Genomic DNA, 24642 nt, shown 5'->3' on the forward strand with positions numbered 1-24642 from the left:
TTGGGGCCCAGAGACTGAAACAGGGCTCCCAGACTCCCCTCAAAGTCAGCGAGAACTCGCGACTTGATGGCATCACCACTGCACACCCTCAACTTCTCACTCCAGCGTCCTTCCTGTATTTGGTCAAGGATCACAGGAGAGAAAGTCAGGGAGGAAATACTCTTTCTTTCTTTTCTAAGAAATACTTTGAGGATGCTCCCTTAAAAAAAAAAATGTCTATTTTCACTTATTTATTTGGCTGCTCTGGGTCTTAGTTGTGGCATGTGGAATCTTGTTCCCTGACCAGGGATTGAACCCGGGCCCCCCTGCATTGGGAGTCTGGAGTCTTAGCCACTGGACCACCAGTGAAGTCCCAGAAAGTACCTTTTCTTGATGATTTTTCCACTGTCCACCAGTGCCTCAGCTCCTCTTTGGCAGGAAGACCACCCTTTTCTCCACATCCCTGGGCACTGGTGTGCTGGTCAGTGCTAAATGTGGCTCTCCACCACCCAACCCCCCTCCAGTCCTGGGTGGCAGCATTTGCCCCCTTGAGCAGTATGAACACTCCCACAGGACCTGGTCTGAGCTTCTGTCATGATGCCCCTGCACGGGGTGATGTGGGACTGGCACTGCTCAGTCCTGCCCTCCCACCCTCACCCTCTGCTCTTCTCCCTGCACCTCTCCCCCAGGGTGCCGGGGTCTGTCCTGGAGGACTGGTGATCCCCCAGGCTCCAGAGCACAAATAATTGTGCTCAAATCATTAGGACATGATGGGGCTTGTTATTACACATGATTTATAAGTTCACATAACTAAAATGTTAGTGACGACTGTGTAACAGCTGACTGGCAAAGTTCTTGAAAACTAACCATCGGTACCAGCCCATCCTGCCCACCTGTGGCCTGGGCAGCCATGGGTTCCAAACAAGCTCTCCATGGGCCCCAGAATGTGCCCTTCTGGCAGCAGTAGCACATGTGCAGGGGCAATTCTTGGTTCTGGATTTTTCAGGGGACACTGTGATGAGGAAATTGCAACGGGAGGGCTGAGGTCGGTCTGGGAGAGGGGGTTAGCCTCCAGTCTTCATATTGCATTCCTGACCCCAACTGCCTTGAGATAAAGGCTAAGACCCAGGGCGCAGCCAACCGAGGGTCCGGACTGATGCTCTGGGCACTGGGGCCGGACGCAAATGCAGACTCTGCCGCTGGTTGCTCTGGCCAGCCCACGCCTCCTGCCTCAGCGCAACGCCACTCCCTCCCCGCCAAGTGGCTCTGCGTTTGGGAGGCGGGATCGAGTTCTTCGGTGGCCCCAGGAGGCTGCAAGCTTTGGGAGGCTGGGAGAGGAGGGAGGGAGAGCGCTGACTGGGCAGTCCAAAGAGGAGGGGGCCTTTAATAGGCTCGCCCAGCTCCTGGTTTGAGGCGCTGCGAACCGCTGGGGTTCGGAGAAGCGGCCGGCACCTCCCTCTAGCTCTCTGCTGCAAATCTTCGTCCTTGCACTTGACAGCGATTGTACTTAAGCTCCCTGGGCGCGCTCTGCTTGGAAAGGCACAGGTAGGAGGCGCGAGCTGCCCGGTGCACGCTCACAGCTCTGGGAGGAGTCTTCCTCCCTGGGGTTCTCCTTTCTGGGAGCTGCGGGCGGCCCGGGGCGTCGGTGGTTCCGGTGTGCGGGCTGCAAGGAGACCGTGCAGGCGGCCGGGGAGCCGGGCCGGGCCCTTCCGAGAGCGCGGCTGTGCGCTGCCCGGCGCCATGCTTCTGCTGGGCATCTTAATGCTGGTTCTCGCCGGGGCACCCGCTGGCGGCTCAGAGCCAGAGCGGGAGGTGGTGGTTCCCATCCGACTAGACCCGGACATCAACGGCCGCCACTACTATTGGCAGGGTCCCGAGGACTCCGGGGATCAGGGACTCATTTTTCAGATCACAGCGTTTCAGGAGGACTTTTACCTACACCTGACGCCAGATGCTCAGTTCTTGGCACCCGCCTTCGCCACTGAGCATCTGGGCGTCCCCCTCCAGGGACTCATTCGCAGCTCTCCGGACTTGAGACGTTGCTTCTATTCTGGGGACGTGAATGCCGAGCCAGATTCGTTCGCTGCCCTGAGCCTGTGCGGGGGGCTACGCGGAGCCTTCGGCTACCGGGGCGCCGAGTATGTCATTAGCCCGCTGCCCAACACCAGCGCGCCGGCGGCGCAGCGCAACAGCCAGGGCGCACACCTCCTCCAACGCCGGGGCGCCCCCGGCGGGCCTCCCGGAGATCTCACGTCTCGCTGCGGGGTGGGCTCAGGCTGGAACCCCGCCATCCTGCGGGCCCTGGACCCTTACACGCCTCGGCGGATCGGCTTAGGGGAGGCTCGCAGCCGACGCAGGTCCGGGCGCGCCAAGCGCTTCGTCTCTATCCCGCGATACGTGGAGACGCTGGTGGTGGCGGACGAGTCGATGGTCAAGTTCCACGGCGCGGACCTGGAGCACTATCTGCTGACGCTGCTGGCCACGGCGGCGCGGCTGTACCGCCACCCCAGCATCCTCAACCCCATCAACATCGTAGTGGTCAAGGTGCTGCTTCTCGGAGACCGCGACACGGGGCCCAAGGTCACGGGCAATGCGGCCTTAACGCTGCGCAACTTCTGCGCGTGGCAGAAGAAGCTGAACAAAGTGAGTGACAAGCACCCGGAGTACTGGGACACGGCCATCCTCTTCACCCGGCAGGTGAGTCGATCCGTCATCTCTTTGGACCCAGGTAGCCCCCATTTGGGCGGGGGGGGGGGGGGGCGGAGGCGGGAGTGCCCGCCCTTAACTTTCCGAATGTCCTTTATGCCGCGCAGTCACCTCCTCACCCTCGAGTTTGAATTTCGTTGATCTCTTTCGACTTCCACTTGGGCTTTTCGGGGAAAGCCTGCCGCTAGGTTCGGCGGAGCTCTGACTCGCGTGCATGCGGACGCACGTGGGCGGTAGGAGGAACGCCCGCTCCTTCGGAAGGTGTTGGCCCGGCGCGGCCAATGACGCCGAGGGGCCGGGACCCAGGAAGTTGCCGCCCCGGAGCCGCCGCTGGTCTGCACGGCCGATAGGAGGCGCCCCGAGGATGGTGTTGGAGAGTCCGGCTCTCCTTCAAGGGGGCGTCCGAGTCCTTCCGGACCCTCCTTCCCAGCCTTCCTTCTTTTGCTCGGGGACCTGGGAGCTGAGCGCTCGCTGTTCTTCTCGAGGGCAGCACGTTGCAGTCCTCTTTCCGTCTTGGGCCTGGGAGGTCTGGATTAGGGTGGGGGGCTCGTTGGGATTTTTTCGTGGGTTGCAGCGAAAGGGCAGACTCACGTACAGGGAGCCTTCCCTTCTTGCTGCTTCTCTCTCCCCGGGCAGCACGGGGTCTGGCTCCTCTCGGAGGGGCTTCAGGCCCATTCAGAGCAGGCAGAGTAGTCAGAGAGTTCGGAGCCTGGAGCTCCAAGTGGAGCTTCGCCCGGAGCTGAGCTGAGCTGTCCAGTACCCCTGTCGGCAGGTCGGGGGATGGGGGACCTGGGCGCCCTGAGGTAGCTCCGGAGGAGCAGGCGCACTGACCCGTCCTGTGAGGGCTCCAGCTCCCACCCCCGGCCGCGCAGGAGTCAGCTCAGGGACAGAGTCCGCAGATCCTGGCTGCAGGGCTGGAAAGACACCGAGTCTGGGGATTAGAAAGGTCAGAACAGCAGATCAGAGAAGACTTTGGTGCTATGGATCTATTGACATTTTAGATTCATAGATTGGGTGCTGAGTTGTCAGAATCTTGAAATTTCTCAGGTATGAGAGACTGCGAGGGAAGAGGGCGTCAGTGTGACCTGCTTCCTCGGACCCTGGGAGCTGGGGCTTGAATCAGTGCCAGGCTCTCGCTTGGCTCATGTCATAACCACAGCCTTCTGGGGACGGCACGGAGCCCTCAGGTACCTGTGGGGTCCTGAGTCTCCACTGAATGCAGGTGGGCTGGTGCACACGGGGCTGGGGCAGGAGCCTTCCACACTGACCCAGCTGGCACAGCTGGGCCCTGCCTGGGGCTGAACTTCCTCCTTTCCCAGCCTTCTCCTCCCACCACCTGGCTCCTCTAGGGAGGTCTTTGGCCCGAGTCTGTTTCCTTGTGTTCATTCTTCCAACTGAGGTCTGTGGAGCTGTCACTGCCCGGCTCCTCCTAGCTCTGCCTGAGTCACAGGAAAGCTGCAAGGGAGGAGGCCTCGACCTCTGCACACAGATCAGCTCAGCAGTCAGACGGCTGGGGAGAGAGCAGAGGCCGTGAACAGGATCTCTTAATGGGCAAAGCAGCTGTTGGCCTACCTGCTACCCGGGATGCCCTGTGAAGGTTGCTCACTGGTCTAATGTTACAGACCTGTGTCTCTGCCGCCTCGTGGCATGGCTCACTTTTGGAACCAGTCCTGGGAACAGGACTCCTGCAGGAGTATAGGTCACGCTATCGGAAGGATCTGCCTTGTGAAGTAGCAGCAATCAAACAGTGTGACAGCTTCTGTTTGTTGCTGGTGTGGGCTAGATTCCCCCCTCCCAGGGGGTCTTGTTGGCCATGCATAATGGACACAAGATGTGTCGCCACTTGGGTCAGAAGCAGGAGTGTGTGCGGTGTGACCCCTTAGAAGCTGTCTTTCCCTTAGGCGTCGCGAGGGCAAAGCCAGAGAGTGGGGAGGCTGTGTTGGCAGGCCCGTCCTGCAGGTATGTGCTTTATGCTTTAGAGCAAACGTCTCTCCCCCATCTCCTCACGAGCACAGACTCTGGGGCCTGCCGCGTTTTCAGAGTCTTAGGAATGGCTCATTCCTGAGCTCCCAGGGGAAGATACAGTATGAGATGAGAACGCCAGCACACAGCTGTGCTTTCTAGACAGAGGCCGGCGTGGGCTCCAGGAGTCTGGAGCCACCTCTCTGCGCCAACACGAGAGAGACTTTTGTCTTACTTTGTAAGTTATTGTGTTAGTCGCTCAGTTGTGTCCGACTCTTTCAACCTCATGGACTGTAGCTTACCAGGTTCCTCTGTCCTGGGATTCTCCAGGCAAGAATACTGTAGTGGGTTGCCATTTCCTTCTCCAGGGGTTCTTCCCAACCCAGAGATTGAACACAGGTCTCCTGCATTGCAGGCAGATTCTTTACTTTTGTAAGGGTCAGGAGTAATCCTTTAAATCTGATGTGTGAGCTTCTCTGCTTATATTTATCAGAATATTGGTGTAATTAATGCTTTTTCAAACTAAAATTTGAAAAGAATTATATATGCATGCTAAGTCGCTTTAGTCATGTCTGACTCTTTGCGACCCCATGGACTGTAGCCTGCCAGGCTCCTCTGTCTATGGGATTCTCCAGGCAAGAATACTGGAGTGGGCTGCCATGCCCTCCTCCAGGAGATCTTCCTGATCCAGGGTCAGAGTTGAGTCTCTTAAATCTCCTGCACTGGCAGGCAGGTTCTTTATCACTAATGCCATCTGGGAAGCCGTATATAATTTGTTTGGATTAAATGTTTTTAGAAATGCGCTTATTTTGTAAATTACTTTTTGTCTCTAAAGGACCTTGAACTGACAGGCACATTTAGAGTCACTTATTTCTTGGCTCTCCTGGAGATATTGGAAAAATGGTGCGATTGTCTCTGATCACACAGTTGTGTTTTTCATGGGGTGGAAGCAGTTAGGAAGAGGTCAGGCTTGTCCGGGTCGTATTTCCTCCCGTGATGACAAGGGGCGAGCAGCTCTGGGGAGCTCCAGGTGCTCTGGGGTGCCCGGTGAAGAGCAGGAGAAGGGCTGGACGGGCGGACGTGGAGCTCTCAGTGCTGCAGTGGTGGAAACAAGCCTGGGCCAGGCTGTGGGGAGCCTGCTGTCCTCTTGGCAGGCGGAGGGAGGGATGTGGGGTGTTGAAATCAAAACACTGGGATGACGAGACCCAGGGAGGATCCTTTACTGTCCATAAAGGAGGAACCATGGATCACACAGCAAGGATTTTGACAATTTGAGGAGTTTCCTTAAAGATTCAGAATGAGTCTAAGTTCCTGGAGGAAGAGTGCATGTTGGATTCTGCAAAGCAGTCAGCTTCCAGCTCATAACAGCAGGGTGAGGTCACACGGAATTGGAACCAGGATCTGTGGAGAATGAGAGCCAGTTGTTCTGCGTGGACTTTTATTTCTATGAGGAGAAGTTTCTATGGCTTCCGCTCTGCTGGGCAGAGGTCCAGTGGGATCACACTTCCCTGGGTCTTCTCTCTTCTTTAGGTTGGATGCCTCTGCACTTTGGGTAGCTCTACAGTTGGCTGACTCCATTCATTTATCCATACATTCTCTTAATGCTTGCTGAGCATCTATTACTTGCAGTGCTTTCCTGGGCTGTGGAGATAACAGATACTTGTAAGATGTGGCCTCTGACCCCCAGGAATTCACCGTGTGTCAGGGACCTCCAACAAGAAAACAACCAATACAAGGTGGTGTAACTGCCCTGGGGAAGGCTAAGATCCCTCTTTGCTGGAGGTCAAATCATTCTCTTTAACGCTGGCGTGCAGAAGCCGAGGACAAGGGACAAACAGATGCTGGATGGAAGGACAGGTGGGAAGGAAGCAGGTGGTGTCGATGGGACAGGAAGCTTGCTTCTTTCTTGTGGGAGGCCTGCTCCTCCAGTCCCTGCTCTAGTTTGCTCCCTGTGATGTCTTCTTCTTGGGACTGACAGGTTTTAGGGTTTGTAGTTTGCGGGGTTTGCCCGCTTATTTCTTCCATTGTATATAGAGACTGTATCTTCTTTATCCAATCTTCTGACAGTGGAATTTTAGGTTGCATTCATGTCTTGGCTCTTGTAAATAGTGTTGCTGTGAGCACTGGGGAGCGTGTATCTTTTGGAATTAGAATTTTTGTCTTTTGTCAGGATCTTTTTTGAAGTCAAGCCTTGGAGGAAGATGTTAGCAGAGAGAGAGAGAGAGAGAGACAGCTGTAGATTTGGTATTTAACAGTTTGTAAATCTTGATCACTAAATGGAAACTCAACCACGCTCCTTCAGGGAGGGAGGAGGCAGACAGCACGGAAGGGAGACAGTTCTCCCCGTCTATAGGAGATGTTCTTCTGCCCCGTTTCTTACTTACAGCACATAAGGAAGCCAAGAGTGATGGGCCAGGGTTGGGGGGAAGTTTGGAGGGAAGAATGTGCACTGAAAACTTTTCTTTGCGTTTTTAGACACTAGTTAGTCAGGAGAGCCAGCGAGGTCTGTCCCCTGTGGGTCCTGCCCCTCCCCTGCCTCTGAACGTTTCACAGCTATTTGCTGTGACACTTGCCTGGGTCGCGCAGAATGATGGAAAGAACACAGGCATGGAGTCGGGCGGAGCTGACTTGGGATCTTGGTGCTTGCATGTTTAGTCATGACACTGAATGTATCAGCCGCTTGAATTCTCTATCCTCATCCATAAAACAGGGATAATGATGCTGTGCAGGGCTGCTGAGGGGATGAGTTACTGAGTGTTCCAGAATCGGTGCCCTGTGACTATCACTGCCTCAGTCTCACCATGTGTTTGCCATTATCCAGTTATTGCGGGTGGGGCCCTGGCTGGAGCTTAGGTTTAAGATGGGGAAGCCTTCTGCCCCATCCCCCCTGCAGGTATGTCCTGACACTTTCTCTGTGTGTGGAGACTCTGGATTCCAAAGTGGCCAGTCCCAGGGATGTGTAAACTGCCTTCAGGCAGGGCCTCCCTGCATCTGTGTAGCTCCTCTGATGGGGCCTTGCACGTTGCTGTCATTCATGGGGTGGGAGGACCACAGAACCCTGGGTGTTCAGGTGGTTTCACCTTCCTTCCAGGGGATCGTTCCTCCATTGCTTGAGGGTGTTGCCTAAAAGAGTTGGGAGAGGGAACCTTAGATTCTTTGGCATCGCATTGAGGCTCCTTGCCTCTGACTTTGCCCTGGTGCACCACAGGGATGGGCTCGGCGTGTCAGTATGGGGTCGGAAGCCAGGCACAGACCCCTCTCCCAGAGCACTCTTGGCCCCTGAGCTTACCTTCGCCTCTGCCCGGGTCTCTCCCGGCCTCTCCCCACTGGTGACCAGCCTGAGCTCTGGGGGGGCAGGGGTCCGGAGTGGACGACCTCATCCTCTTGAGACCCTCCCCAGCCCCTTCATTCTTGGAGTGTTCGTGCTCCGGAGGCAGCACACAGGCCTAGGGAGGATCAGGCTCCATGACTTCATGGCCTGGGTTCAGCCCTCACTCGGATCCTCCTTCCCCGTCTTGCCTCGAGCTCACTGTTGACCCTGGGCTGGTTACGCATGGTCTCCCAGGGCTCATCTGTAGATGGGGCCTGGTTGTGGCATCTCCTTCACAAAGCTGCAGTGAGGAGTCCGACAACAAGAAGGTGAAGTGCTCAGAACAGCATATGCTACGTGAATGCTAGCGACTGTTGGATGGTTTCTGGAGAGAGTCTGGTCCCCTGCAAACTTTGGGTTCCTCTGCTTCCTCGCTGAGGGCATTCCTGTCCGATTCCCTCCATCTCTTGCTGTGACACCGATCCATGCATCTCGAGGGATTTGTATTCTGGGGGAACAGAATCAGGTTTCCCTGGTGGCTCAGGCAGTAAATAATCCATCTGCCATGCAGGAGACCTGGGGGAACAGAACCTGCGGATACAAGCTGGCAGGACACGCAGCCTCTTCTCACTAGGCTTCCTGAGTCGCACTGCCCAGACCCTGAACTGATAGATTTTTTTCCTTCTAGCAAAGCAAGGCCATCTTGTCCTTGGGGATTGCAACCAGAAGTGGATTTTGAGTTTGACGAGGAACTCCAGTGATGCATGAGAGAGATTCAGATGGGCAACCGACTACAGGGGCCATGTTAATACCCATGCAGGTGGTCTCACCAGTGGTGAACTGAGCCCTAGCTCACGTGATTCTGTTCAGACTAAAGGCCATGCTGCCCTGGGTGTCCCAGGGTGTGGATTCTATCTCCATTCTTTACTTCAAAGAGGCCTGGCTTTGGCGGGGAGTCATCATAGCCCTTGGAGCCCCAGTTTCCTCACCTGTAGAATGAGAGAGAGGCTGTGCAGAACTGTGAGTAGAATTCTTGGAAGCTGTGATGTGACCTGTGATCATGAGTGTAGGCTCTCATGCCCAGAAATTCAATGTGAGCGGGAAAGCTGTCTCCATCAGAACATGTGTCTTCTGCCACATTAAAAACTTTACTGTGCTTGACGTTTTAAATTAGTTTTTACTGAAGAATAGCTGCTTTGTAATGTTGTGTAAGTTTCTGCTGTACAGTGAAGTGAATCAGCCACAGGTATACGTATATCCTCTCTGTTTTGGATTTCCTTCCCATGTAAGTCCCCACAGGCCATTGAGAAGAGTTCCTGAGCTATACAGTTCAGTCTCAGTTCAGTCACTCAGTCGTGTCCAGCTCTTTGCGACCCCGTGAACCGCAGCACGCCTGGCCTCCCTGTCCATCACCAACTCCCGGAGTTTACCCAAACTCAGGTCCATTGAGTTGGTGATGCCATCCAACCATCTCACCCTCTGTCGTCCCCTCTCTTCATGCTGCTGGAAAACAACAGGCACCTCAGTAGATGGTGGGGAAAGTGAGACGAGGTGGAAGGAGGGCTGCGGGAGGACACTGGCCGGGAGGGGCGGTGTGTGCGGCTCACAGCCTGGGGGGAAAGGGTGAGCCCTGTGAGGTGGCAGTGGGGGGGCGGCTCAGTCCCCAAGTCGTGTGCAACTCTTTGCAGCCCCGTGGACTCAGCCTGCCAGGCTCCTCTGTCCACGGGATTTCCCAGGCGAGAATACTGGAGTGGGTAGTCATTTCTGTTTCCAGGTGATCTTCCCAACCCAGGGATCGAACCTGGGTCTCTTGCATTGTAGGCAGTCTCCTGCATGACAGGTGGATTCTTTGCCTAACTGAGTGAGGTGCTATCCTTATTTGTTTCCAAATTGTGGCTCCAACCCTAAATTATTGTTATAAAAAGAGACAGAGAAGAATGATCCAGGAGGATTAGGTTCTTGGCCAAGAAGATTCTTGGGTCCTTTGGGACAGTGGCTGTGGCTACAAGAAGAATCGGCAAGTCCCCAGAAATAGTGAGGCAGATGGTGACTGGACTGGGCGGTGCCTGCACCCTGCAGGTGGAAGGACCCAGAAGCGGCTCTGGTTCTGGAGACAAGCGCCTCGTGTGAAGCGGTTAAGGCAGCTGGAATGCATGTGAGATCCTTCCAGAAGGGTGGAGACTCAGTGCCACAAGGGAGACACGGCAGGCCCTGCACAGTCACCCGTGGGCGTTGAAAGCAGGAGGCCCAGCGAGAGTCGCTCTGAGTCCTGACTCGGGGCTGAGGGCCCGGCAGAGCCCCTGACACCCAGCGGCTGGTTTCTCCCCCAGCAATAGGCTGGTTCTCGCAGCATGGCCGCTCCTGGCTGCACCCCGACCCTCAGGAAGGTTGCCGGCTCTTGGCTTGTTCCTCTTGTTTGATCCAGAGAAACTGGGGTTTCTTGGTGGCAAGAACAGGTTGCTCCTGGCCAGGAGGGGCCTGCAGTGGCACATCTGCTGCAGAGAAAACCTGCCTCCCCGAGAGGAAGGAGGACAAGAGAGAAGAGAGGGCAAGGAGAAAGCTCTCGGCTTCCAGGGCCTCCGGGCTGCAGAGATGGGCTTTGCAGCAGCCGCTGGACCCTGGCCTGAGCTCTCGCTCTGCTCCGGCCTCTTCCACTGAGCAAGCCAGGGGCTGGTCCTCTGAGTCTCCTTGTGGGTGACTTCACGTTTCTGTGAGTCACTTTTATAAGCTGCATAGTGTGTGTCGGCAGACAAGATCGGCCTTAGGTTTCTTCCATTCTGCAAGTAGACTATTCTGAGTGTTCCTTTTATAACCCAGAGGCCAGAGGGGCTGACACCCCTGAACTGACAAGGGGTAGAAGCTCAGAGCACTTGGACTGTCTTGGTTCTCAGTGTGAGCTGGCACTTCCAGGAGGGGAGCAAGGCCCAGGAATAGGTGGACTTGCCTGAAGGGACATGTCTGTGTCGTGATGGGTCAGGGCCAGCCTCTAGGCTTCTTGGTCTTGCCCTCTCCCACATGAGGCCAGTGCTGGGTGCCCATGGTAACCTGGGGACAGTGTGACACATCTGTGTTGTGATGGGTCAGGGCCAGCCTCTAGGCTTCTTGGTCCTGCCCTCTCCCACTCAAGGCCAGTGCAGGGCACCCATGGCGGCCTGGGGACAGTGTGACATGCTTGCCTGGCAGAGGCTGCCCCTGCAGGCTGTGACTGCTGGGCTGGAACTCCCAGGGGTGACCAACTCTGTGGGGTTCTGTGCTCCCATGTCCCCTCACTCTGCCCCTGCATGGGCCTTCCTGCCTCCCTTCCATTCCTGTCTCCCTTCCGTCCTCTGTCCCCAGGTCACTCTGTCCACCCAGCCTGCTCCTCAGTGGCCACGGTCCTTGAACCACTGGTCAGGTGAGCTTCTTCTTCCCTGCTACCTGCTGTGTCCTGACAGCAGGTGTTTTCAGGGTTTCAGAACTCAGGGGCCGCGGGTGGGGCGGAAAGGAGAGCTTTCTGAGCCTTTGATGAAGAAAGGGTACTTGAAAGAGATGGAATTTGAGGTGTGTCTGCAGGGCTTGAAGAACGGGCAGAGGTGCTGTGAGCCAGGGTGAGACGGCATTTCACCCACCATCTGACTCGGGTGTCCTCTGGTTTGGTCTGATCCCCTGGGGGTTCTCTGGCCAGAAGCCCTGTGAACTTGTGAGGAGCTGTGACTGTCACCTGATTGTGGGAAGCCAAGCCTGACTGCTCAGGTGGTAAACCTCTGAGTGCTCGCGATTAAATTTTGCTGATTTTCTGTACTATGACCGCATTTCCTCTCATGCCCCCTGGCCCCACTTGTGCCTCCTGGCTGCCTACATTTTCCCCGCGTCGGCATGGGTGTGCACGCTCACACACATGCACACACCCCTAGAGACACACAGCTGAGCACAGCTCTGTGTGTGTGCTCTGTGAGCCGCTGGGCTCCCCAGGGAAATACCAGAAGCGCTTTCTCCCCAGGGGGGCTCTCGAGGCGCTGGGTGAATGGCAGTGATGAGGCCGAAAGAGCCTGAGTGTCCAGACCCCAGGTCCTGGCTGGGGCTTGAGCATCTCCCTGCTTCAGAGTCATCTGAAGAGGGCGTCTGTAGAGGGTGGTGCCGAAAGCCCTACTCCAGGTTGGGTTGGAGGATTCCCAGGACTCTGCGCATCAGGTGCAGACCCAAGGTCAACACCATGATGAGATGTGATCACGAGTTGCAGGCTCCACCCTCAACAGATGTGTGTGATAACACCTCTGCCTCCTCAGCCTGTGCTGGGGCACGTGAGATGCTGCCCGTAAACTTCTTGTAAACAGCCCAATGCCTTCTGCAGTGCAGGCAGAGATAGGACGCAGACAGCATCAGTGTCACCTCTTCAGAGCGTCTTTTCAGGAGGATCAGAATGTGCACAGGGGTCCTGTTCTCATGCCACTCAGGGTGCCAAGGTCCCTGGCGTGTCACTGGCCCACGGTGCTCCCAAGCCCTGTGGGATACGCTCCCTGAGGGCTGCTGGAGGCCCTGGCCCACTGCAGCTTGTTTCATCACAAAAAGAGGGACAGCCCTTCCTGCTCAGGTCATGTCCCCTGTAATGTATAGTCTTCATAGCGGCTGTCAAGCCTGTGGTCCCCTGAGCTCTATAGCCAGTGGAGTGGGTTTGGATCTAGGCCTGCCTCTGCCTCTCTCTGCCCCTCCCAGCCATAGAAGCTGGGCCTCAGGCAGGGCGGGCCCTTGGCCAGTGACCCGCTGGCTGAGAGTCTGAGCTTAATTCATGGTTGTCTGAAGTCCATCCCCCATCGAGGACCCAGGCTCCCAGAGCCGACTCTGCTGGGAGAACGCTGGCTTTCCACCCCCTCTGCCCAGTTAACCACGACCAGAACCTCACCCAGCTGGGGAGTCCCCACTTGCTGGGCTAGAAGGCAGTCTCTTTAGGAAGCAGTGGTCCTTCTTGTGTAATTATGGCCCCTTGATTTCCTCGCCGGGTAGGATTTGGGCAGCATCTTCTCAGCTCACAAGCCAGCAAGCTTCCCTCCTGAGGCCTGGGCTCATTCCAGAAATAGCAGCCCACAACCCCCTGGGCAAAGGGCCTGGCTGGGAGGTGATGTGCCCACATGGCCTGGGAGTGGGTTGAGTGCCCTTCCTTCTCAACGGATCTCCATGTTACATCTCTAAATTCTGCTGGCCTCTGCTTCTCCCCTGCCCCGGCAGGACCTGTGTGGGGCCACCACCTGTGACACCCTGGGCATGGCTGATGTGGGCACCATGTGCGACCCCAAGAGGAGCTGCTCTGTGATCGAGGACGATGGACTGCCCTCGGCCTTCACCACCGCCCACGAGCTGGGTACGCAGGGCTCTCGGGGTGGGGGTCGAGAGGGCAGGGCTCCCTTCCGCTCCCTCTGGGTGTGTGCTGGCTGCTCCGAGCAGGGGTGGGCATTTGTCTTTTTCCTTCGAGGCCCTTTAGCAGTGGCTCCCTTTTCTGGGTGGGCCTGCCGCATGGGTGCCCCATGCCCCGGCCACCTTCTGAGGCCCCTCGTCTCCCCTGCAGGCCACGTGTTCAACATGCCCCACGACAATGTGAAGGTGTGCGAGGAGGTGTTCGGGAAGCTCCGGGGCAACCACATGATGTCCCCAACGCTCATCCAAATCGACCGTGCCAACCCCTGGTCGGCCTGCAGCGCGGCCATCGTCACTGACTTTCTGGACAGTGGGCACGGTGAGCGGGGCCTGGGGAGGTGGGCCGCCCGGCCCATCTGTCTTCTGTTACCCACCGCACTCGCGACCCAAGGAGCCGGGCTCTGGCAGGGCCCATTCCGTGTCCCTGGCTTCGTCCTCTCCCTGCCTTCGAGACCCCATGCTGGCCATGGCCGCCCTTCCGGGCCCGTCCCTGATGAACACCCTCGGCTCCCGCAGGAGACTGCCTCCTGGACCAGCCCAGCAAGCCCGTCTCCCTGCCCGAGGACCTGCCGGGCGCCAGCTACCCGCTGAGCCAGCAGTGCGAGCTGGCCTTCGGTGTGGGCTCCAAGCCCTGCCCCTACATGCAGTCCTGCACCAAGCTGTGGTGCACGGGCAAGGCCAAGGGCCAGATGGTGTGCCAGACGCGCCACTTCCCCTGGGCAGACGGCACGGGCTGCGGCGAGGGCCGCTTCTGCCTCAAGGGGGCCTGCGTGGAGAAACACAACCTCAGCAAGTACCGGGTGAGTGGGCTGCTGCTGCGCGGAGGGGCGGGGTGGGGGGGTGCTCAGGAGCCTCCCCAGGGGACCAGCCCCGGCACAGATTGCTGTGTGTTCTCCATGACTGGCAGTGGTCCTGTCCCCTTCTTGATTCTGAGACTGGAGAAAAATGGTGTGGCCAGTCAGGGAAGCTGGCAAGCCTCCTACCTCCCAGTCCTGAACTGCACCCCATCTCCCATGGAGGGGCTCGGGACCCGGACTCCAGCCCCCGAAGCTCCGACTGGCTCATGATCTACTCTTCATTTCTACCTTCTTTGGGTAGTTCACGGCCAGGGAGCCCGAGGTGCACCAGGCTCATTTGTTATATCCTGAACTTAGCTTCAGTTTCTGTTGTGATTGGTTGTTTTTGAAGTTGAAACATAAATGAACGAAAGTTATTTTTTTCCTGATAAATAGGAATACCAACCAAACCAGAAACAAATTCAAAACCCAGAACTATACTCTCTGAATATAGTAAGAGTTTTATATTTTTCAGATCTTAGGTTGGGGTAGCAAAGGGGTTGGCACTTTTCCAGGCAGGAGGTCCACCCTCTCCCTTGATCCTGATGGGGACTGTCCATCCATCTTCTGCCTCGGCCCTGGCCATAGGAGAGCTTGCCTTGGGGTTTTTATGTACTCAGAGGCAACATGATAAAAAAAAGCATTTATCAAATACTTTATCAATTTCCCTGAGATGGGTTTGGTACAGAATTCTGTAAAATCTTCTGTTCTGGGAATATACATTTAATTAAAACTTCATTCATCAGGCAACAACCCACTGTATTCTGGGTTGTTCTGGGTGGTCAGAAAAACAAAGAAAACATGGGCCATGTCAGAAAGCACACAGTCTAGTGGGGAAATTAGAAATGTAACTGTCATCCAAGGGGTGGAGGCGTGTATGCTGTGTGTTGAGACAGAGCATGACATATGTTGTAGAGAACAAGGGTGAGAGACCACTGATGATGGGGGGGCCTGAAAAAGCACTGATGAGGAAGGTGACTGGAAGAGAGTCTTGAGGGGTAAGTAGGGTCTCAACGGGCAGAGATGGGGCAGAGTCCGGAAGGTGGGCTGAGCTGGAGGCTTGTGGGGATCAGCGCTCCATCAGGGACATCTTTGAGAGGGTGGTTTGGAACCAGCCCGAGGCTGCCTGGATCCCTCGCCTGCTGCACAGAGGCTGGGAGCTCCTGAGGACAGGCCAGTTATGGCCGGTTCCTTCTCTTGGGAAGGAGAGTCTGGAGGGTAAAGAGATAGGTTAAGAGGATGTTGGGTATAGGAAATGTGATGTGAGAGGCGCTCTGGACCTCTCAGTCCATCAGCAGCCGAATCCACTGTGTCCTCAACCTCATTTCTGAACAGACTGTCCCTTCTCTACCTTGGTCCTTCAGGGAGTCACTGCCCTCAACAGTCAAGGTCAAAGCACAAAGCTAATTAATCACCCCAGTGACCTCAGTGCAGGAACCCTACTCTGTCCACTGAGGCCCCTTGTTCCCCAGCTTAACTGCCTCTAGTTTCTGAACTCCAGCAATTCTTCAAGTCCATTTTATGTACAGTCTATCCATTGATCTGACCATCTTTCCATCGTCCCTCACGCATCTCAGATCCTCACCAGCCTGTTACTGAGTGAAGACTTGGTGGTCCAGCATTGGAATCACTCCTTCACAGACACTCCCCTACCCCGCCCCTGTTCATTGTACTCATTGGGCTCAGCCACCCCCCCCAGTGGCATCTGAGTCTCTCCCATCCCCAGTGGTGTCGGCCCGCCTTGCCAGGACCAGCCCCACCTCCTTCTACCCCACCTGCTTCAATCCCATCTGACAGCAGGTGCACAGGCTTTTTTTTATTGTTTGTCTTCCCTGCTGGGATGTGTTTGCTTTGAAGGCAGAGATTTGCTTCTAGTAACAATTCAATAAATACTGGGCAAATGAGTGATTGGATGGCGCATGGCAGGAGTGTTTCCTGTAGGAGCGTGCAGGAAGAAGTGATGCCAGGTAAAACAATGTAGCATCATCTCAGAAGCCACAGGAGCAAAGTTAAATATTGAAGACTGGGGACCACAGGCCTGGGCATGGACTCTTTCAGTCTCTAGGGGGTCACTGCTGACTTGGCCAGGGGGCTCCTGTGGTGTGAGGTACAGAGGAGGCAGCAGGTAGAAAGAGCAGGTGTAGCTGACTCGCTGAGGAAGGGAAGGGCTGAGCTGGGGTGGGCTCTGATTTGAGGAGAAAGCAAGGTTAAGGGAGAGTGTTCTTCTGGAGGATGAAACAGACACGCTGGCAACAATGAAACAGAAACTTTCTGACAGAGAACAGATAGGAGAAATGCTCTGAGTACCTACATCAGTTATAGTATCTGTCTCCACTTGGGTTGGTGGCTTTGGATGATCTGTGACCGTGTTTCCACCCCAGCCTGTACAGCGGGGCCTCAGCCCCTGCGGCCCAACCCATGTGTTTTCAGTGCCGAGAACTTAACTTTACTGTCATCCTAAGAAAAACATAATGAAGACTATAAATTCTCTCTCCTCTCTCCACCCTCTTGAAAAGTACAACAACACTGCATAATTCACCCCAAAGCCAAAGACTTTGAGGATTGCTTAATAGTCTCCTCTTTTTATCTCCTCTGAACACAAACATTACATCTGCTTGTAGCAAAACTTTCAACAATGCAACCCCAGACTGAGGTGACAACCAATCTGGTTTGGTGAAAAGTCTGAATTATAGAAACCTTACAGATGAGACTATTTGGATATCTATCGTGACATGGCTTACTGGCCTCTTTAGATCCAGAGACTCTTGTAAGGACACTAACAATATGTAAAGAAGAACCTTGAGCTATTGCGAGGTACTAGGAAATATCACACATCATTTCAATCTTCCACCTGACCTCATGCCTGAGGTCAGATGTGCTGGCTCCATTTTTGCACATGAAACACCTGAAACTTAAGGAAGCTTTTCTGCTTTGCTCAAGACGCCCACGTGGGGAGGGCACAGGTGGAGCGTCCCTGACTCTACAGCCAGGAGCCCCGTCCTGCCGTGTGGCCTGGCTTGTAACTGGGAGCGGTGGCCATTTGCTCATCTCCAGCTACAGTGTGCTGTGTGTCTCGGGCACGGGAACAAAGCGGGTTTTGTTCTGGTGGGCTGGGATGGTGGAGGCTGTCCCTGTGTAGCCCTCCTGCAGGATCCCGGTGTGGGTGTGGCGCCTGGACCCTGCAGGAGTGTAACAGTCCCCTCCTTGCAGGTGGACGGCTCCTGGGCCAAGTGGGAGGCCTATGGCCCCTGCTCGCGCACCTGTGGAGGGGGCGTGCAGCTGGCCCGGAGGCAGTGCAGCAACCCCACCCCCACCAACGGCGGCAAGTACTGTGAGGGGGTGAGGGTGAAATACCGCTCCTGCAACCTGGAGTCCTGCCCCAGCTCGGGTGAGGAGGGGGTGCCCGAGGCGCGGCTGGGGAGGTGGGCTGGAGGCCCCAGAGCTACTTCAACTGAGGTCCTCGCCCCTGGGGCAGAGTCTGCATGCGCAGAGGCACCTCGTGGCATCATTTCTCTGCCCACTCACCTCTGCCAGGGCTGTTATCCTCTGAGGCTGAGGCTGGAAGGCTAAATGGTCCAAGGGGGACAGGACACTAGAACCCTCTTAGTTAAGCACTGACAAGCCCATCTTCATAAGCAGGAATTCTTTTAAACAGGTTAGCTTTTAATTTATTTGTTTTCTAAGAATAATCCTCTGCAATAACAATAGTAGAATGAAAATAAAATGGTTTAGGAGAAAAAAAAAGAAAAATTGTTACATATCCCTTGTTTGACTTTCCTATAGACCATGATCAGCTCTCTGTAATTTGCTGGGATAAAAGTAAATTACATCTTTTCCACAGTCTCAGTTTCTTGCTATTTTTATGAGACTGGAATAGATACAGCCCAGCTTAGAACTCAGAGATGGTTCTTACTTACATATGAGCAGGAATTGCTCTGCCACCACTATAAATCCCAGGTATTTTCATATGTTACATATTTTCAGTTGTGGCAGATTTCTCAAAATGCTATTTGTGCTAACCACCACTTCACACTTAGTGTTTTTTTTTAAGCTTTTAAAAAGTATTTTACCTAATTTTATTTTTTGGCTGTGTGGCACGGCATGTAGGACCTTTAGCTTTCCAATCAGGGAAATAACCCTCGCCACTTGCAGTGGAAGCTGGAGTCTTAACCCCTGGACCTCCAGGGAAGATCTTCTGGTTGTTTTTTAGACTCATCTTTGAATCTTGTTATATAATGAGTTAACAAGGAAGCACATGCATCACAAATATGTTTCAAAATGTATTGAGTGTTGTGTGTTAATATAATTGGTATTCTTTGTGATCTATGTATGTATTTTATGCATTTAGGAACATTCTGCAAACAGTCTCAATAGGTCACTGAAGACTTCTATTTAGGATTCCTGTTGTAGAGGGAATTTAAGGCTGGACCACTGGGGAAGGTGGCATATTGCCTGGGGGATGCATTATCACCTGTATCCTGCATCCTTTGGTCCCAGCCTGCATTTGTCCTTTGAGATGGGGTGGCTTTGGTGATGAGGACCACTCAGCCGCGGGTGGAGAGCAGCTGTTTAGAGCCAAGGGAGGCTGAGCAACCACACGGGGCGGGGTCCTATTCTTTGCCTTCTCCCCGACTGCCCCTCCCTTTAGCTTCCTGCATGTGCTTCCTCCCTCCCCAGCCTCTGGCAAGAGTTTCCGGGAGGAGCAGTGCGAGGCCTTCAACGGCTACAACCACAGCACCAACCGGCTCACCCTGGCAGTGGCCTGGGTGCCCAAGTACTCGGGCGTCTCCCCACGGGACAAGTGCAAGCTCATCTGCCGAGCCAACGGCACCGGCTACTTCTACGTGCTGGCTCCCAAGGTGGGTGAGCCTGGGCAGGAGGCCGGGGGGTGGGGGGACACAGTCTTGGGGAGTGTTGGGCTGAGCTGCCCCTGCTCCTCTTCTCCCTGCCCGGGGGGCCCTGCAGGTGGTGGATGGCACGCCTTGCACCCCAGACTCCACCTCAGTCTGCGTCCAGGGCAAGTGCATCAAGGCGGGCTGCGATGGGAACCTGGGCTCCAAAAAGAAGTTCGACAAGTGTGGGGTATGTGGAGGAGATAATAAGAGCTGCAAGAAGGTGTCAGGACTCTTCACCAAGCCCATGTGAGTTCTGGGCCCTGGGCGTGTGTCCAGGGCAGGGAGAGGAGAGATGGGGGCGGGAGGGGAGGAGTTACGCCCCAGGCCCCGGAAGCGTGGGCTAGATGGGGTAAATGTCAGATCCTGGCCAGCACCCTTGCTGTGGAGGCCACTCATGCTTGCCCATGAGTGTGATGTTCATTCATTCATTCATCCAACAAAGATGGAGTCTTGAGTAGGACCCTGCTTAGCGGGAGATGATATTTAGGGAGACAGGAAAGTCATTAGGGCCCATCTTTGGTTCTAGAGTGAGACTGACCTGAGTTCAGATCCCATTTCCCACTTTCTGAATGGCCCTGGTCCAGTGACGCAATCTCTAGGCTTTCAGATTTACCCCCTTGTAAAGTGAGTATGGTGCTAGTGTATTTCCAGTCCTGCTGTTGTGAAGGTTAAGAGAATTAATTCGAGTAACATGCTTAGCATAGTACCTGGTGCATAATAAATGCTCACTAAATGTTCTTGATGTTGATAAAAAGCAAAAGGTACCTGGGGATAGATGTGACAGTCTCCCTGATTCCTGAGCATGAGGCCCTGGCCTTGGGATGGGATGAAGGCAAGAATGGCACTAAACTTCAGGGAGATCGGGGAGTGAGCAGCTGGCTTGAGGGAGCCCCCTCCCTGGGACATGGGTGCCTGGATCATCCAGAGAATTGTCCCAGCAGAACCTGGGCTCCTGGCTTTCCAAGGTCCAGCACAGTCCCTTTTTTTCAGGGGATTGTGCTCCTTGGAAAGTCCGAACCCACTCTCTGGAAGAAGAGGAGGCAAGCGAAGCCCCTGCTGTCTCAGTTGAGGGGATGTGGTTGGCTCTGAGAACTTGGGGGTCCACATGCTGCTGGTAGGAAGGCCTTGATGGCTGTCCAGGAGCCTCCACTGTCCCCCAGACACGGTGCCCTCTGTCAAGCCCTGGGTGCAACCTCTCTGGGTGCTTGGACACTGGGAGCCAATGGTGTTGTAGTCTCAGGGACCTGCAGGGGAGACCCAGTGGGGAATTAAAGGTAGATTCTCTGACTTGCTTCACCAGCTAAATGGCAGGTGTCCCTTTCATAGATTAGTGGGGCCAGAAGGAGCCTAAGACATCAATTCTTTTAACCCGCTCATTGTGTAGATGAGCCGTGGAGCCCAGAAAGTCTGATTCACTTGAAGTCACCAGCGAGCTGACACCCCAGTCAAGGCTTGGTTGGGGTCCCTGACTCTGGGGCCATGAACCTCCCTGCACTCAGGTGGTGCTAGTGGTAAAGAACTGGCCTCACAGTGTAGGAGATTTAGGAGACCTGGGTTCAATCCCTGGGTGGGGAAGATCCCCTGGAGGAAGGCATGGCAACCCACTCCATTATTCTTGCCTGGAGAATCCCACCGACCGAGGAGCCTGGCAGGCTGCAGTCCGTGGTCTTGCACAGAGTCGGGACACAGCTGAAGTGACTGAGCACACACACACATCTCCCTGCAGAGCCCCAGCCTCCCCCCAACTGCTGCTTCTCCTTCCTCTCCACTCCCTCTGAAGGATCTGGTTGTGGGTGAGGCAGTCTCACCACCACTTGCTTTGTGTGACCCTGGACGGGGCCAAGCTATGGGCTCTGTCACCTGTGTGAGTGCCAGGGGTTTGGGGAAGAGGAACCGATCTCGGGGTGGAGGGCAGTGGGGTCAGGAGGCCTGCAGCCCTCTAACGCACGTCCTTCCACTGCAGGCACGGCTACAATTTCGTGGTGGCCATCCCAGCGGGTGCTTCCAGCATCGACATCCGCCAGCGTGGCTACAAGGGGCTGATCGGAGACGACAACTACCTGGCCCTGAAGAACAGCCAAGGCAAATACCTGCTCAATGGGCACTTCGTGGTGTCGGCCGTGGAGCGGGACCTGGTGGTGAAGGGCAGCCTGCTGCGCTACAGCGGCACGGGGACCGCGGTGGAGAGCCTGCAGGCCTCGCGGCCCATCCTGGAGCCCCTGACAGTGGAGGTGCTCTCCGTGGGCAAGATGACGCCGCCGCGGGTCCGCTACTCCTTCTACCTGCCCAAGGAGCCCCGGGCGCCCTCCGTACACCACAACAGCGTCCTCAGCCTCTCCAACCAGGTGGAGCAGCCGGACGCCCGGGCCCCCGCGCGCTGGGTGGCGGGCAGCTGGGGCCCGTGCTCGGCCAGCTGTGGAGGCGGCCTTCAGCGGCGGCCGGTGGACTGTCGTGGGTCCCCGGGGCAGCGCGGGGCATCCACCTGCGACGCTGCACACCGCCCGGTGGAGACGCGCAGCTGTGGGGAGCCCTGTCCGACCTGGGAGCTGGGTGCCTGGTCGCCCTGCTCCAAGAGCTGTGGCCGGGGGTTCAAGAGGCGTCCGCTCAAGTGCGTGGGCCACGGAGGGCGGCTGCTGGCGCGCGACCAGTGCGACCTGCGCCGGAAGCCCCAGGAGCTGGACTTCTGCATCCTGAGGCCGTGCTGAGCCAGCGGCCTTCCTGCCCACTGTCGGGCCGTCATGCTGCCGCCTCCCTGCCGGCTGCCCACACAAGGCAGCGGCCCGGGGCCCAGGCCACGAGGTCACCCACATCCAGGGACAAGGACCTGGGCGGGGAAGCAAAGTCACTAGGCACAGTCTACCTCACGCCCGGCTCCTCCGGGGCCAGCCTCACAGCGAAGCTCAGAGCGGTGCGGAGCCTGGCCGGAGGCGCGGGCCCCGCCTCCCAGGCACAGGAGGATGGACGGGCGCCTCCCAGCAGAACTTCAGGGACCACGCCCAGGGAGGTCACAGGCTGCTGGAAGAGCCACCGCCCGGCAGCTTGGCACCCTCAGGGGGCCCCGGGGCTCTGAGCCGTCTCTGAACAAGGAAGGTGTTTATGGTGCTTTCAGCCACTTTCTTTCCTGCCTGACCGGGACTGAACAGTGAAAACTGGCTGGGGGTGGGCAGAGCCGAGGGGCTGGGGCAGGGCAGGTGTAACTGGAGCCTGGGCCACTCCGTGTGGAATAAGGTGTGTGCAGGGGCAGGGAGCTGCCTGGGTGCATCTGCCTTCCTCTCTCGGCCATCCCTTCGAGGGCCCCCTCTCCTCCCCGTGTCGTCTGGTCTCCACACTATTGGGAGGGCTTGCGTGCCAGTGTCCTCTGAGGCTTTGCAGGTGGAGGCAGGCGGTCAGCACAGAGACTGTTGTCTTCTTCACGAGGGATCCGATCATCCAAAAGAGATACTAAAGCTTTCAAGGGGTGACAGTTTCTGTTGCTGAAGCAGTGACTTTGAAGGGTGATCTGGAAGGGTCTGCTGTCTCTGGGGCTAGGCTTTGAGGGCATGTCACCCCAGGGAGCGAGGAGGAGGCCGCAGTTCTGATGGCTTCTTCCTCCAGGGAGGCAGGTATAAATAAGGCTGTTATCCTAAACCAGCATGGCCATGGTGCTTACCCCGCTGGAGGGACGTGGGACACGCCCAGAAGGGCCAGGTGCCGAACATCCAGGTGGACATTGTCTGAACAGCTGCACGTGGTCCGCCCTGGGGACCATCCCACTGCATCGCAGGCCACACTTTCTGCAGTTGGATAATGGGGTTCACTGTTTGCTACCTCAGGTCTGCTCTCTGGGTACATGCCCTTCCCTCCCGAGGGCAGTGGTGACCCTGGTGCTTCCAGCAGCCCCAGCTGTTGTCCTCCATAGACTGAGCTGCCCAGACACAGAGATGAACTAGGGTGCCTGCTTCCTGCCTCCCACAGCCCGGCCATCCCCCAGGCCCCCAAATGCGACAGGGTCTCTCTCTTCAGGTGCCTTGGGGACAGGTTTCAAGAGGCAGCAACAGTCAGTTAGCTGACCCAGAGGCCCTTGGTGCTTCTGGAGACGTGTCTGTCTCAGAGACAAGGTAGGGGAATGGAAACCAGGATATTTTCTACAGCTCCGAGTGAGAAGATGCTTTGGGCTAAGAGCTTCTTTGGCTGAGCAGGGTATTTCTTGAGAGTGCGGCTGCGCTAGCACGAACACCGGAGATTCTGGTTCTGAGTGCATGTGGCGAGTCCTGGACCTCAGTGAAGCGACAGCAAAACAAGTGTCTTCCCTGGGAAAGGCAGTCAGCACTTTTATCGGGTTTCCCTGTAAGTCAGAGTCTGCAGACCAGCGGGCCAGCCGGTGAGCCTGGGACCATGTTCTAATCCTGGTCTAACCCTGGCTGAGCCCTTGAAAAAGCTCCCGCTGGGGGCAGAGGGCAGGCGGGTCTCTTAGGCTGGGCTGCTGTCACCCTTGAAGAAGGTAGAGAGGAGAAACCCCCTTCCTGCCTGAGTGAACGCTGGGGGGCTGCAGGGCAGAGGTGGACCCCCGCTAGCTGACGACAGCACCGCACCCCGCGCTCGGCGCACCGCTCCCTGGTGAGGAGAGGTGAGGTGGCGCGGGGACGTGCAGAAAGGTGGGTGGGAAGGGAGCGGCCGTCCGTGGGGGCGTCTGGCCCCTAGCAGAGCGGCTTGAGCAATCATTTTAAGGAGGGACAACCAATCTTGTTCCTGACACATGCTGGATCTCAATGCTCTTTTCTGTCGTGATGTTTTTCTTTTACCTTTTTTTTTCTTCCCTTTGAAAAGAAGTAGAAGCAAGACAAGTTGGGAGGTATGTCTTGTCTGGGACCACGTCGCTCATCCAACCGTACTCTCCAAGAACACACTCTTCTCTATGAGCAGAGAGAAGCCTGAAGGCACAGGTTTCTGGTGACGGAGCAAAAAGTGAAGGTGATCGCTCATGTCTGTGGAAGAAGAGGAACGTGCTGGGGGCTGCAGCCACCTCTGGGGTGGGGCGTGCACCAGCAAGGCTCTGCCCGTCACGTGCACTGACTTCAGGGGCCCAGCCTCGCGGGTCTTGCCGTGGGGGGGCGGGGGTGGGGAGCTGAGGACCGGTGGAAGGTCCTGAATGTCCTTGGCCTGGGTGCTGGCTCTCAGAGGCGCTAGACACTGTCACGGACAGAGCCCCTCTTGTATTTGGGTCTTTTGCATTCCGGGTACTGTAGAAGGACGGAAGGACCTGGGTACTGGCGGGGCTGTGTATACTGTGTATACGTGGGAGCTGGCTGCTGCGGGGACGACGGCCTGCTCCCAATAAAGCTGTATTTAAGACCCGTGTCCTGCCTCTGTGCCTTCATCTTCTCTCTACATACCTTGTCTGAGCACCCGCCGAGGGCCAGCCCTTGGGTCCCTGCCCGGTGCAGTAAGCGCCCAGGCTGGAAAAGATCCAGGTGGTGACAGGTGCAGTGAGTGCAAAGAGGGGTCGGCCTGGGCTGATTAGGAGCACTTGGGTCTGTGGGAGTGGGTGTGGGGGAGGGATCAAGGGAGGAGGGCTGGTGGGGAGGGG

At 56.3% G+C, this 24642-nt stretch overlaps 1 protein-coding gene across 1 annotated transcript; it reads left to right on the forward strand.

The window, feature by feature from the left end:
- Positions 1 to 1045: 1045 nt before the first annotated feature.
- Positions 1046 to 24410, forward strand: ADAMTS15 (ADAM metallopeptidase with thrombospondin type 1 motif 15). The gene is made up of 8 exons (XM_020874671.2): positions 1046 to 2676; positions 13160 to 13292; positions 13497 to 13664; positions 13862 to 14145; positions 17392 to 17569; positions 18859 to 19040; positions 19147 to 19322; positions 21040 to 24410. Exons 1-8 carry the CDS (start codon positions 1720 to 1722, stop codon positions 21779 to 21781), a joined length of 2820 nt encoding a protein of 939 aa, XP_020730330.2. The 5' UTR covers positions 1046 to 1719; the 3' UTR covers positions 21782 to 24410.
- The last annotated feature ends 232 nt before the right edge of the window (positions 24411 to 24642 follow it).

Source organism: Odocoileus virginianus, chromosome 28 (genome assembly GCF_023699985.2).
Source record: "Odocoileus virginianus isolate 20LAN1187 ecotype Illinois chromosome 28, Ovbor_1.2, whole genome shotgun sequence".
In the NCBI taxonomy this organism is placed as follows: Eukaryota; Metazoa; Chordata; class Mammalia; order Artiodactyla; family Cervidae; genus Odocoileus; species Odocoileus virginianus.

Coding starts and splice junctions, on each gene's coding strand:
- ADAMTS15 (XM_020874671.2), top strand. CDS start 1,720: ATGCTTCTGCTGGGCATCTTAATGCTGGTTCTCGCCGGGGCACCCGCT. Junction 2,677..13,159: donor CCATCCTCTTCACCCGGCAG/GTGAGTCGATCC, acceptor CTGCCCCGGCAG/GACCTGTGTGGGGCCACCAC. Junction 19,323..21,039: donor GGACTCTTCACCAAGCCCAT/GTGAGTTCTGGG, acceptor CTTCCACTGCAG/GCACGGCTACAATTTCGTGG.